Source organism: Bos mutus, chromosome 27 (assembly GCF_027580195.1).
Source record: "Bos mutus isolate GX-2022 chromosome 27, NWIPB_WYAK_1.1, whole genome shotgun sequence".
Classification (NCBI taxonomy): domain Eukaryota; kingdom Metazoa; phylum Chordata; class Mammalia; order Artiodactyla; family Bovidae; genus Bos; species Bos mutus.
In genome coordinates, this window is record NC_091643.1 from 25,497,442 (window position 1) to 25,512,380 (window position 14,939).

The 14,939-nt window shown below is 36.2% G+C and overlaps 1 protein-coding gene across 1 annotated transcript in view; it reads left to right on the forward strand.

Annotated features, from left to right (window-relative positions):
• The window catches only part of ZDHHC2 (zinc finger DHHC-type palmitoyltransferase 2), a 67,811-nt gene extending 56,442 nt beyond the window's left edge, over positions 1 to 11,369 (forward strand). The window contains exons 10-13 of the mRNA XM_070364134.1: positions 256 to 348; positions 3,509 to 3,621; positions 5,849 to 5,923; positions 8,927 to 11,369. Coding sequence (XP_070220235.1) covers positions 256 to 348; positions 3,509 to 3,621; positions 5,849 to 5,889 — 247 coding nt within the window. The 3' untranslated portion in view covers positions 5,890 to 5,923; positions 8,927 to 11,369. The remainder of the gene's footprint in view (positions 1 to 255; positions 349 to 3,508; positions 3,622 to 5,848; positions 5,924 to 8,926) is intronic.
• Positions 11,370 to 14,939: the final 3,570 nt, after the last annotated feature.

The window sequence follows — 14,939 nt, forward strand, 5'->3', positions numbered from 1 at the left end:
TTTTCAGGGTTTAGACTACTGAAAGTAATTCAACAGAAGAACTCTGTCCTTCTGCATAAGAACTCTTATTTTTTAAAGGGTTATTTTATGATCCACTATTATATCAAAGTGGAAATCAGTTGACTCACATCTCCATAAACATACTGTACTGAAGCCAGTGTCTGAGATACGTTTTGTCCATAATGTAACTGTGTTCTGCTCACAGAGATCATCTTTCTTTTACTGCACAATTGTAACTTTTTATTTTAATTATAGTCTAGGTGATGGCTGCTCCTTTCCAACTTGCCTTGTTAACCAGGATCCTGAGCAACCATCTACTCCTGCAGGATTGAATTCATCATCTAAAAAGTAAGCCCATTTTTTTTTTCTATTTTACTTTCAAATAATATAGTTTATCGGAAAAAAATAAACTTAGGATCATTTACTACACTGGTTTCCAGGTTGGAACAAGGGCGGGAGGAAAGTGTGACTGAGGTCGGAGTCCGTAGGGAACGTCAGTCATAATTATAAAATTCTGTGATTCATCTGGGTAGTCAGTAAACAGGTGTTAATTCTCTGTAAGTTGACTGAAATATATTATGATTTTTTTTTTAATGTGGTGCTTAAAAAAAAAAAAGTACGGTGTAAGTCCAAATTAGTCCCACTTGTGATCATGTGAGCTGCCAGGGTTGCTTTGCCTCTGACCCACTGGGCCTTTGCTCTTGGCAATCAAAAGACCTTCCCTGCCTGGACCAGGCCCTTGGAGATGAATGGAATCCCAGACATCGGATTGACAGCCCCATTAGCAGTGGGCACCATATTCTTGGTCCTCTTTAAAGACCTCTAAGCTTGATCTGAGCCATTTCTGTGGGAATAGAAAGGAAGGAATCTAGGAAATTTATTTTCTGGACTTTTGACCACTGTTTTGCATCTCTTTTTGGTTCCAATCTCTCAAGCATTTGAGGAAGGCCTGAAATTGGATTCTGACTGGCAAAAGACAAAACGATCTAAACATTTCAAAATGCTCTTAAAAAAATGTTCTATATGAAGTTTTAAGTAGAACCACTTACTTTTTTAAATGTTTAAGACAGATTTAACATGACAATACCTCTAATTTTTAAATGAAAGCCACTAACAGAAACATGAGCTATCATGTCATAGCGTTTCCTCAGTATTGGATGCCATGTTCACGGCACCCTCCTCCCAAGCAGTTTCTTACTGCTTACAACACTTTCTCCCGTGGAACCTGATGTGACCCCAGAATCCTTTCTAAGGCAGTGATCCCGGCAGCCACTACAGAATCACCTGAAATTGTCACGAGATGAAACCTATTTACCAACCCCATCCCTAGAGTGAGTTACGTGCCTGCCAGTTAACGTGTGTGTCACATGGGCCTTTCGAAGGCACCATAGTCCTACTTGGCCCTGAGTTTGGGCTTGAAAATTTCACAGAGCTGAAGGCTATATTTTTTTATACTATGTTAAGTGGTTTTGGTTAAGACTAGTTGGGGTTTAGATATAGTCCGCCTCCTACTAAGTGAGCCTGGAGAGAAGTCCTAATTCTGGCACTATTACCCATCGGGTTGGTCTTGACAAGGTCAGGTAACCTCTCTGGCCCTCTCTTTCCTTTAAATGTTGAGATTGGCTTTTGACAGCTGAAGTTTCTTCTACAGAATCCTGTAATTTCCCCTGATTGGCCCATATACATTTTCTGTGCCTAGTCCGTGTCTCCCCTTGTGTACTCTGGAGTTGTATACATCATTGTCTACATAATGTGCCCACATAAAAGTCATCGCCAGCTGAACAGGTGCAAAGCAGAACTCTTGATTCCAAGCCACCTACCCCTCACCCCACTGAAACCTGATTCTCCTTTGTTCTCTCATATTCATGAGTAATGACTTCCATTCTCCCAGATGCTCAGCGCAGAAACTTGGGGGTCGCCTAGATTCCTCTCTCTGGGCACCCTGTATACCCTGTACATTGCAGATCCTGTCAGACGTCCCCTCCAAATACACGCATAACCTGGATACTTTCTCGCCACCTCCAGGCCTGCTGTCCTGGTCCATCTGTCACTTCTCACGTGGACTCTGGCTCCACGTTTGCCCTCCACCACCCTATTCTCCATTAAAAAGAGAGAGTGAGCCTTTTAAAGCGTCAGTCAGATTGTGTCACTCTTCTGCTCAGAATCGGAGAAGGCAATGGCACCCCACTCCAGCTAGTGAATGTCCTTCCCTTGTCCGGACTAATCTGGCCCTTGACACCTCTCAGTGTAATGCCTTACCTCTTTCCCGTCGCTCACAGTCCTCAGACACACAGATCTTGCTGTTCCTCAAATGTACCAAGCATGTTGCTTATTTAGTGGCTTTGCACTTGTCAGTTCGTCTTCCTAAAAGTTCCTCCTCCAGATATCTGAATGGTCTGTGCCTTCAGTTCACTTTCTGCTCTTTACAGGAGAGGTCGTCTTTGAAAACCCTTTGTATCATAGCAGCCTGCCCCTCTGTTCCCTTTATATTGCCTTTTACTGTTGGCAGAGCTGTTAATCTCACTGGATTTATTATATATTTATTCTTCTCCTTCCTCAATTAGATCAAAGACTTTACTCATTGATATACTAGTACTTCAATGAGTATTGTTCGATGAATACATCCTTGCTGTTTGTTAAGAGTCCTGTTGCAAAAAAAAAAAAAAGAGTCCTGTTGCAGTAATGACTCTCCAAGGAGTCCCTAAACTAGGACTTAGCTACTTTTCTATACCTGGTCTATGGTCCCTTTCCTGAGAACGAATAAGAATTAGTGTAAAAGACATTTTTCATATAGATAGGAGACACGATTTTCTTTTTTAAAGTTTTCCTCCAGAATTTTAATAAGGGATTTATTAGAGCAGCACAAAATTGAAATGATCTCAAATTTTAGAGATGAGGTAATTATTAAGGAGAAAAGGCATATCCTTTAAAAAATATAATAGTTATAGTCAACTAAAATATGTGAAATTACTCTTGGAAAAATTTTAAGTAGCTTTTTTTTCTTTTTAATATTATTATAATTACTATTTTGATGTGTTATAAAAAATATACTAATAGTTTCTGTGCCAATAATGTTTTAAAATCTAAATGAAATGTTATTTATTTTAAACCAAACTTTATATCACTGTCATCAGTGAGAAACTAGTATAATTTGGCATCAAATATAACCTAAAATCAATAATAAAATCCTGGTAAGTTCTGGTACATTCCTTTACCTGCTAAAGTTGGAGGCCGAGGCTTTTTCTGTGTATTAATAATGGAGATTTGCCAAAGTCAAGGATTGTCATCATATTGTACTCAGAGGAAAGGAGAAAGCTGAGGCAAGAACACTTTCTTCATTGCGAGTCAGTATGACTTAATGCCTTGGTCCTGCTTCCCCGAAGTCCTCTTGGTAACTCCTACAATCGCCTTGCACCACGAGTGGTTTGAGTTCCTTCCTTTAAGAAATACTCACTTCCTTTAAGAAATACGATCAAGAGTTAACCTGATGATCATAATTATTCTTCAGTCCTGAAAACCATCAGTTTCCTGCAAAGCCACTGAGAGAGTCCCAGAGCCACCTTCTTACTGATTCTCAATCTTGGACGGAGAACAGCACAAGCCTAGGGAAAGGCAAAGCTGGTAAGGGTATGCTGTGTGGCTGTTTTGAAATATTTTAGTTTTAAAAGGTGAAGGTAGTGAACATTTTTAATTCTTATTACCTGTAGAATATGTCTTATTTTGGAGTCAGACAACCATTGTAAATACAGAATTATTTTCAAAGAACCGTTTGTGAAATGCTTTGATTAATGTCTGGAAGCTGTAGAAAACCATTTTGTGAAAGATAGATTTACCTTACTTTTTTTCTGGTTTAGAGAACCAAATCTTTATTACCATGTATTAAATAAAATGATAAACTCAAAATATAATTTATTTTAAAATGAGGAAGAGTACAGTAAGTGCAGGCAGAAGGTTAAAAAGTATCTGTTAAAAGGGATCTCAACTTAATGTGGTTTTTACTTGAAAGTTTCTATCCAGTTTCAAAATATTGGATACATTGAATATATATTGGATATATATATCCAATATGGAGAAGGCAGTGGCACCCCACTCCAGTACTCTTGCCTGGAGTGTCCCATGGGCGGAGGAGCCTGGTGGGCTGCAGTCCTTGGGGTCGCTAGGAGTCGGACACGACTGAGCGACTTCACTTTCACTTTTCACTTTAATGCATTGGAGAAGGAAATGGCAACCCACTCCAGTACTCTTGCCTGGAGAATCCCAGGCAGCCTGGTGGGCTGCCATCTATGGGGTCGCACAGAGTCAGACACGATTGAAGCAACTTAGCAGCAGCAGCATATATATTGGATATATATTGAAGTAAGCCATTATAGAATTGCTATAACTTTTAGCTACCTGTTATTTATTCATATCCCACTCACAGTTCTCTGGTTATTGTTGATTTTAATCTTTTGATTACTTGGGTCAATATGGTTTATTGGCAAAGAACAAGCAAGTTTTTGAAGGCAGACAGAGCTGATAGCAAATCCCAGTTTGGGCATCTAATCAGTGTGGGGCATTTGTTAAGTTACTTAGCCTCCTTTAGAGTTAGCATCTTCATCTTTAAAATACTACTTAATTCTCAGGGTTGTTAAGTATCAAACAAGACATGTGGTGACACATGCAGGGGTGTGTATGTATTTGGGGTTTTCCAAGTTTAAAGCCATGCATCCACAATTAAGGCACTAAGGTCTATTTTTTTTTAATTATAGTTGTACAATATTGAGATGTATAAAACAAAATACAATTTTTGGAGGACAAGTGCTCTACAATATTGTGTTAGCCTTGAACAAAGAATTCTCTATCTTTCTCTATAAAACTGAAACAACGCATTTGAACATTATCCTGCAGGAATGTTGAAAACATCTGATATCACCAGGCCTTAAAAATATGATATTTAATCAAATACAAATAAAAAAAGAAAAAAATGTTTAATTTGGGAACTAAAGAGTTTAAAAGAAAGAAGTGAAGTTTTAAAATTTAAGTAGACATGCCACATACTGACATATTGAATGGTATGAAAAAATACACATAAATTAAAATTAGCCTTGTTCTTAAGGAATGTACATTCCCTCTGAAGAGCCCCATCACTTGAATATTCATAATTTGGTCTGTCTCTCCATCTTCAAACATGCCATTCCATTTTTCAGTATATGGGAGGGATTAGGTATTTATCCAAACAAAATTGATGTCTTCTATTTGCCCTTTGAATCCCTCAGTTTCCTTAGAGGCAAAGAAGTGATGTATACTTGGAGGGTAGAAAGACAGAAAACTCCCTTTCAGAACAGATTCATATTTCACCTTATAGTTCTACATTAGCATACAGGTGATTTTCTGGTTTCTATGTGCTGTTAATCTGGGGACATGGTAGATTAATTTTCCGTTACTTTGATAGATGAATTTAGAAATTGTTTAAAAGATGGTGTAAAAGAAAGAAGAGAAATATGAGAATGGTGAGATGAGAAAAGGCTCAAAGATTAGTTTGACAAGAATAAAGAATTAGAAAACAGTGATTCAAGGTAATGTGAGAAGTGTGAGGTTCAGCATATTTTACATTATTTTATTCACACCTCCTACTTCCTCAGGTGTATACACTTTTTAAAAGTGCTATTTTGGGAGTGCTGGTTGTGGCTGACTGTATTGTGTGTATGTGTGTGTTTGTTTCTATATAACCATCTTGTAAACACTCATAATATGTACAGGATAACTTTGGCAATACACTGGTGGGATTCATGGATGAATAAACAAGTCTCTGCCTTTTTATTCAAAAGCAGCACCCACAAAAATTGCTAACTTATGTTTTCTCTTAAAGGTATGAGCAATCCTGCACTGACCATGGAGAATGAGACTTAACTCTTCTAACAAAATGTACTCATACTTCATGAAAGTAAGGAAAATTCTTCCTTTATTGTTATGTTTTATAGTTTTAATCACTTACTAGCTCTCTTTGGGCAAATAGTTTCCATAAACATTTATTTTTGAGTAACTCAAATAGAAGATGTCTTAGCAGACCCTTGGGATTGTATCAGTCATACAAGAGACCTTTGAATATAGATCTAGCTTCAATATTAGCTAGTTATTTGGTTAACTTAATAAAAGTTGATGAACAGAATTCATTTTTATAGCAAGAATTGATCCTAAAATGTTGAACTTTAAAATGACAATTTTTATTGAACCATAAAATGACAATTGTCTTGTCATTTTATAGGATCTTGCAGTTTTTTGTTTTTTCCTTTCCTTCAGGATATCCAGCGGTCTTATTCATGACCACCCATTAGCTGGATCTCACTGGGTCTAAAATATAAGACAATTATAGCTTGTTAGCGCAGATCTCTCCCGTCCTTATTTTTAGTCATAGTAGGACCCCAGAGCATGTGTCACCCTTAAAATAATCGGTGTTCCAAGTCATTTTCTTTAACCTATAATTTTTTTAAACCTTTAATTCCAAATCAGTTTCCTTAAAGCAAAATCTATTTATGAGCCTGCAGTTAAGAAAAAGCTCCAAAAATGTCCTCTTTGGAACCAAGCCATAAATAGCTTAACAAAATAAACAATTATATGTACTGCTACAATAAACAATGGGCTTTCCTAGTGGCTCAGTGGATAAAGAATCTGCCTGCAATGCAGGAGACATAGGAGATGTGAGTTCAATCCCTGGGTCAAGGAGATCTCCTACAGAAGGAAATGGCAATCTACTCCAGTATTCTTGTCTGGAGAATCCCATGGACAGAGGATCCTGGCAGGCTACAGTCCAAAGGGTTGCAAAGAGTCATACATGACTGAGTGACCAAGCAAGCAAGCAATAAACAATATGAAGAACTGAACTTGTGGTTGCCAAGATGAGGTAGGGAAGGACTGGGCGTTTGGGATTAACAGATGCAAACTATTATATATAGGATGGATAAACAACAACATCCTACTGTATAGAACAGAGAACTATATTCAATATCCTTGATAAACCATAATTGAAGATATGAAAAAGAATGTATGTATATATACACACACACATATAACTGAATCACTTTGCTGTATAGCAAAAATTAATACATTTATAAGTCAAATTTTAAAAAATATGAAGCATTGAACATTGAAATTATCAAGATAACTCTCTACTTACAGAATTGTGACCTAGCAAGAGTAGCAGCTTAAACAGTCATTTGTGTCAAAGTACTTCATGGATCTCTGGTTTTCACTTTGCTCGGTTTCGGTTTTGATGAATAGCCAGGCAGTTCTGGGTGCCAGTGGGCCAGCGTTTTTGGTTTTGGATGACTCTGCATGATGGTATTGTAGATCTGTTTGATTGTAACTATGGTTAGTGTCATGTGCTCGGTTGTGTCTGACTGTTTGCAATCCCGTGGACTATAGCCCGCCAAGCTCCTCTGTCCATGAAATTTCCCAGGCAAGAATACTGGAGAGGGTTGCCATTTCCTTCTCCAGGGGATCTTCCCAACCCAGGGATCAAACCCTTGTCTCCTATGTCTGCTGCACTGCAGGTGGGTTCTTTACCCACTGGCCAGTGGGGAACCTGTAAGTATGTAGGAAAGTGAAATTGTAACATTCTTAGTTGGGGTAATTAGCAAAGAGACAGTGTGATTTCTGGAAATAATTCTTAAAATATAACTATGATTATACAATGAATCATTAATACCACAAACAAAGCATTTTACAAAACATAGTTCCGTAAAGCAGACAAAGTTCATGGGATTCTTTTTTACAGTATGTTGAAGTAGCTATAATTGCCATTGATTGTGAGGTCATCTGGTTAAATATTTTATGAGCTTTACCATAGTAATGTCACTTTGTGTGTAAATCAGGTAGATTTCCAAGTATTTTGACAAGATCAGTGTTGGGTTTGTTCATCATTATGCTCAACTCTTTGCAGGACTAGAGACATAGTGGTTTCTAAATAATTGGTAATTGGGTGATAAAATAGCATCATTGAAATTTAAAATCTCACAGAAACTTGATTTTATTACATTTGGATATATAACAGTAATGGTCACAAAACCCAACTGCAATATGAATCAGCTGTATTGATGTAAAAGAAAACAAATGATTTTTTGATGTAATGTTTTTCATCGTGTTGGCATAACCATTGCCAGTAAAATGTGTCTTTAAAAAAAAAGAAGAACTTTCCTAAGGTAGCTGATTATCCAAATAGTTTTTTAAAGTTTTTCCTGCTTTACACCTCAGACTTGCAGTTCTTTTAATACACATTTATACTGAATGATAATGTGATATTTAACTGTATTACTAAATGTTATTTTTGTAGTCTCTTTTTGAACTATATTAGTAAATAACCTGTGGCCTTTTTGTAAAATGTTTCTTTGTTTCAGCATAGTTTCCAAATAGTCAAAATGTGCCTAAATCCATAATAATGCTAAAGTATAGATTAAACAGCCTGCCCAACTTTCTTCCCTCTTATACAATAAGAAGTTTAAAATGCTGTGCTCCTGTGCATATGAAATTTCAAAATTATTTTCCTAAATCCTCTAACAACTCACTTGAACTCCTACTGGCCTCAAAACTAAGAACATAGAGCCCTGTAGCTCAGACTGGGGCCCCAAACCAGAAGTATTGACAGCACCTGCAGCTTAACAGAAATGCAGAGTTGTGGATCTTACCCTAGACTTCCTGAGTCAGCATCTGCATTCCCTGCATTATAACAGGGTCCTCTGGTCTTGTGAATATATTATAGGTTAAGAAGAATTCATGTAAAGGTCTATCTATATTCAAGAACACATCTAATGAGCCTTCTAGTATAGAAAACTTTTAGTTTTGAATGAGAGATGTTATTGCAACAAACAATGAATGAGTTGGTTAATTTTTTGTTTGTGTTTTTAGAGCTAACACAAGAGTTTGACAAACGTGTTTCCTCTTTCCTCCTAAGGTAATGAATGCTGTCGATGGATAGAAGAGGCTTCCCCCAGGAAGGCACCTCTAGCCAGCTGTTCCCATCCCCTTTGGCTGGGTGTGCAGAACGTGAATTGAGTAGTTCTCTCAGCATTTGCTTTTAAAACATAACACATTTTTACTCCAGTATACAGATTGTTTCAACTAACACAAATTCTTCTTAAATATTAAAAGTAGTTATGGTTTATGAATCAAGGACAAAGATACCTATCATAAAAACTTGGAATAAATTCATGGGCCAGTTTTCACCCAGCTATTTGGGTAGCACAATGTATCACATAAGAAGCCCATTGATTCTCTGATTTTCTGATTCAGAAAATTGAGACTATTAAGATACTGAGATTAAAAGATGTCACATCGCATTATAATGATAAGCTTTATTCATAAAACCTGTTAGTTACCTACGAGAGTGTGGAGGTAGCAGATGAGACTTGTTTACTCTCTCCGATAAGAATCCAGCCTCAGACTGTGTGAACTATAAAAACTATGAATTCATTACAAATTTCAAGTGGCCTGAAGTTGAAGATGACCATCCTTTTTTTTTTCTTGCTAGACTTTATTTCTAGCCTTTTTTGCCTGCTGGAAAAGAAGTATGATAATTGAAGCTTGAGCTCAACTGGCTAGAAAATCTTTGTCAGATTTAATACATTTCTATTACATCAGCAATATATTTTTCATCTCTTTTAATTATCTGAAAATGGGTGAAACTCTGTAATAACAATTATGAAGATTGGTTTATGATACTCTTTTTGGGGTTTGGCTTTTAAGTCTCTTTTTAGGTTATTTCTTCTATTGAACATAGCAGACATAATGATTTTTTGTTAAGAATTCTGATGGGGCAATAGATTAATCCTCCATTGATACCTTTATTATTTCTTTGTCCTCTCATCAGAAGTATGACAGTTAAACTACGTAAATACCTATTAAGATTAAATTATGCAAATCATCAAGCAAAAATCATATACTTTTGGTAATTTAGTTCAATATGAACTAAATGGTATGCTGTTTGGAAACTGAGTTTAAGAGAAACTAAAGTGGTGTGTTTGTTGATGCCAAAATGTTCGGCTTCAGTAAATATACTAAGAAGCTCTTGTGCCTTGTATGCACTGTTTAAGTCTTATTTTATTCTTTTTTAATTTGGTGAAGTGCAAGTTTTGTAAATGTTAGCAATTAGATTACGCTGTATACATTTTTTGGTACTGATTTTGAGGATTTAAAGCAGATTACCTTTTAAGACTACACAGCTAAGGAACTGGTATTTAATCAAAGAGACAGTGGTATTAACTTTTCAAAATCTGAATTAGACAAATTCAGCACAAAGTAGACTGGAAGACAAGAAGATAATGGAGTAACATATCCTTGGAATTCACTCATCCTTGCTAGAAGTATGATGTTTTATATTCAGTGACTTTATGAAAGAACCAGTCCATTTTATAAATCATTTGAGTGCAGTTCTTTGAGCAATAGGATGGTGGTCTTTTTCAGATTTTCTTTAAAGTGAAAGATTTTGATGACAATCTACTTAAAGAAAACTCAGAAGATATGATGCATTCTTACTTTTATCTTAAAGCATTTGGTCATCATTTTCCATTACCTGAAGTGCCAGAAGTCTTAAGGGCAAGAGCATCATATAATGTATCAAGAATTATATGCAGCCAGATTTTTTTCAAAGCACAGTACTAGAGCTGTTTTTATAGACAGGATTCTGTTAGGCATCCCCTCCTGTCAAACTAGAAACTAGAGGGGGAAGTGGTATTTTAATTCTTTACCTTGCTAGAGTACTTTTAATCCCCGCTTTAGCTTTTTCATGTAATTATTGAAATACATAAGTCAATACACATTAGAATCAGATATGGAAACATTTTTTAAAATAAAGTCTTTCTCATTAAGTTGTAAAGTTTCCCTTTTTGGTTTCATACATTGACTAATTTTTAAAGGGTTTTTTGTTTTGTTTTTAATTCTGTGGGATTATAATTTTTGGAGATGACGACATATCTCATTAGATATGTAGTATAAATTTTACCTGAGTGAACAGAGCATCAAATAGACCTACGTTTTGTATATATTTATAAAATTGTACCTTAAAAACACTTTCAACACTTTACTTTAAAAAACTTAATTGCTTAGCTCAAATTTGAAGACACTTGAAGTATAAGTCCTGAGAGTCCATTAAATTATTTTGATTTTTCCTGTTTTTAGAGATTATATCATATAGGCATCAATATTTAAGAATTTTTTCATTTAAAAATATTGTACAAATGCTTCATAGACATTAACTAGTTGCCATTGTGCGGTGAAAGGTTTGTTCTTTCAAAGGTAAAGAGAAACTGCATCTAAATACAATGATGAGACATTCAAGTAAGTGCTTATCTATGAATTCCCTCCTGTTATATCATAATAAAGTCTGGTTGATCACCTTTGATAGCTGTCTATATGAAATTGCCTTTGCACTGACAATCTAAATTGTTTTAAAGATACACTTTTCCTAATTGTCTACCAGAGATACTTGTAGGCGAAATTCATGTCAACAGCCTGGTTACAACATAGGTCTTTTGAGAAGAGGCGGATAACAAGATGAGGTGATTACTCATTAGTTGTTAAAGGAGTCTGAGGACAATTAGAAAGAAACTATGATATTCGAGTACACTGTACTCAAAAGATAGCTGTTGGAAATACGGCATGTTTGACAAAAGCGGTCTTCACTAGGAAAATCATAAGGTCTTATAACACGTTCATAAAAAATTAAGCTAGGAATCATGTGATGTATGCTTCAAGAAAACCTGTGAGAAAGCTGTTACTCCATTTATGTTATCTCCTAGCAAGTTTTCCCTATTTTGAAATAGTACACATAATCATGCTGGGCCAACTCTGAAGTTACACTGTATATATTATGGTACACAATTACTGTCACATATTTACTTGTAAAACTCTGAATTTAAGAAAAAAAAAAAAACCCACATATACCAAACTTGTAAAAGTTAAAACGCAAATCCACTTACACAGTAAACCGAAATGAAGGCATCCTTGAGTATGACCATCCCACCTGTCTCCACAGACCACAAATCCTGATCTGCTTACATTTTGGTTGAAGTGGTAACATTTCAGCAATGGATTTTCACTAGTAACATGTATCTGTAGTGGAGATAGAGATATTCCGCATCTATCTTTCTGTGGAAAACTGCTCTAAGTAACCCCAAATATTTTAACACCAAAGGTGGCGCGACTGGTAAAGAACCCACCCACCAATGCAGGAGACAGATCCCTGGGTGGGAAAGATCCCCTGGAGAAGGAAATGGCAACCCACTCCAGTATTCTTGCCCGGAGAGTCCTGTGGACAGAGGAGCCTGTTGGGCTGCCCCCCTGGTGGGGTTGCAAAGAGTCAGACACAACTGAAGCGACTGAGCATAGCATGGCCAGTTTAGAAGCACTTTCTCTTACTTGTGGAAGCGGATTGTGTTACATACCTTAAGTGTTCCTCTTTTACAGAGATACCACTGGAATTTTTTTACTTTGTCTTGGTAACAATTAACAGATTCTAATTTTTATTAAAACTTTAGCAATTTGATCATGTCACTTATTAAAAGCATTATGTTCTAACATTAGCGAAAATCTTGATCTTAAAATCCAACAGTCTTTTCCTTTATTAGATTTAGAACTTACTACCAAAAAATCTTTGCTACAGAACACAGGCAACTGTTACACTTTGTTAATGGTCCAAACCCTGCACTTTGCTCTTGTCTTTGCCAGAATGGATGTTATTCTTTTACAGTAGTGTCCTGATTTGTATCAAGTGGACAGCACTGAAGGGATGAGTTGGAGTAGTTTGAACTCAAGTTTGAAAGGAACTCCTGTGGATGATACACAGCTATCTCCCTGTGTATCTACCCTGATCTTCAGTGTAGCAGGAGGCTCTGAAATAGGATCTTCAAAAAAAAAAAAGGATGTAAGTAAAGAGGATTCTTCTCCATAAGGGATGTAAGTAAAGAGGATTCTTGTCCATAATGCAGTCTAGGTTACTAAGAGCTCATTCTGTGACACCCTTTAATTGTTCTTTACCAACAAAAAGTTCAAATCAAAGTCTGGCCAATGCCAATAAAAACAATTTAAATCACTTGCAACCCTCTCACCACAGGAGAGTTGACAGCAAAAACAAAACCGGTGACAATGCCAAAACATAGACCTTTGATATTCTTGTCATAGCCAATACTCAGTATTTCTGTAGTTTACATTTGGGGGAGAAGAGCAATGTGCTATATATATATAATTTTTTTTTCTTATTTCTAAGTACCAGTTAAACCAAAAGGGGCCTTTGATAAGTGACTTTAAACTCTCTTTTATGCTAAAACAGCTCCTCATTGCTCACAAAGGACAGTATTATTTTATGGTTCATGAAAACTGATTTGTGTTGCATCTTCCAGGGAAGGTTTAACAATGTAAGGAGTTCAAGCCTGACCTGAACTTAATAGTTATTGTTTGGCAGGCAAAGCTGCTTATCAATTTAAGAAAAAAGAAAACGTGCCATAGAGTTCTGCTGATGTTGAATTAAAAGAACTGATACCACAGAAAGCTTCAGCTTATTCAGCTGAAACTAAGATTATTTTCAGAATTTAGATTTCATGTCTTTTTCTGTCAGTATGTATAGCCCCTGAAGCCTAGTATCAAAAGTATCTTAAATGACCTAACCAAACATTGTGTGAAAGCTGAATATTTTTAAAATGCAAACATGTTTTAAAATCATTTTAAAATTGATTACACACTAATCTTAGTGTAACATGCAAACATGTTTTAAAGTTCTTTAAAAAATATTACTTAGGCAAGAAGGAGAGGATATGAGCGAGCCCTGGAACAGCTAGAATCAAAAGGACAGTCTGTATACATATGTACATTTCAGGTATGGTCTTTTGGTTTGTTTATGCTTTTGCTACATGGTCTTTGCAGGGGTTTAAGACACCAGCTATTAATAAATACTGTTCTTGTTAGAAGAAAAAAGAGGTGTATGACATAAGTGAAACGGGTCCCCACCAAACACCTTACATTGTCACAAGTGTTTAGATTTGATCAACTAAACTTTTTCTTGCTCCATGCTTCTTTTACCACCATCAGTTATACCATTCCACTTCAGTTTGTACCGACTTAGTGATCTACTTGTGTGAAATATTACCTGTAGTTATTCCAGACTCTTAATAGAATTAAAACAAATTCTTTGGTTACTTGAAACTTAGCACAGATTTCTCAAAAGTGAAGAACAGCTGGGCAGTACTGATAACATCTGACTCATTATGAAAAACACTCAACATCATGTCTTGTTTGCCATAGATAACTGCTGACAGCGTGTCCCACTCTTCAAGGAACTGTTCTCATCAGAAAGCTGTCGGTCTTTTCTCTGGATGTATTTCTTTGGGCTACCGCAGACATGATATATAACTCACCATCAGTAAACGGCTTTGCTTAGCCAACAAGTGGGTCACTTGTAAACATACTTTGGTTGCAGCTTTATTTTTGTGAAGAAAATTCTGCTGTTATAAGATACGCCATTTTAAAAGTTTTAATTCTAATTCTCCTGTTTCTCTCCCATGAGTTGGGAATATTGTGATGAATGTTTAGTCTGGTTATGTCAACATATGTTGTACTTTTTTTTTTTTTAAGGCAGTTACAGTGTCACAGGTGACTGTAATCTGATAATATAATCCACACTCCAATGTGCCTTAAAAGCACACCATTCAAAGTGCACTTTTCTTGTTTTGACACAGTGGGTATAAATTGGTAACCTAAAAAAATAATAAAATGTGTGGTACGGAGATTCACATGGCATAACAATTGCTGTCGGGTCATCATCTCTGTCACTGACTTGTAGCTCACCAGGCGAAAATGTGAAATGTTAAGAATGCCCTCGGCAGTTTCTGTAACAGCCACTCAACTTTCCCTCTTAAGTGGAAAGATGGCCACAGACAGCACATAAATGATGAATGTGGATACAATCCAATAACCTT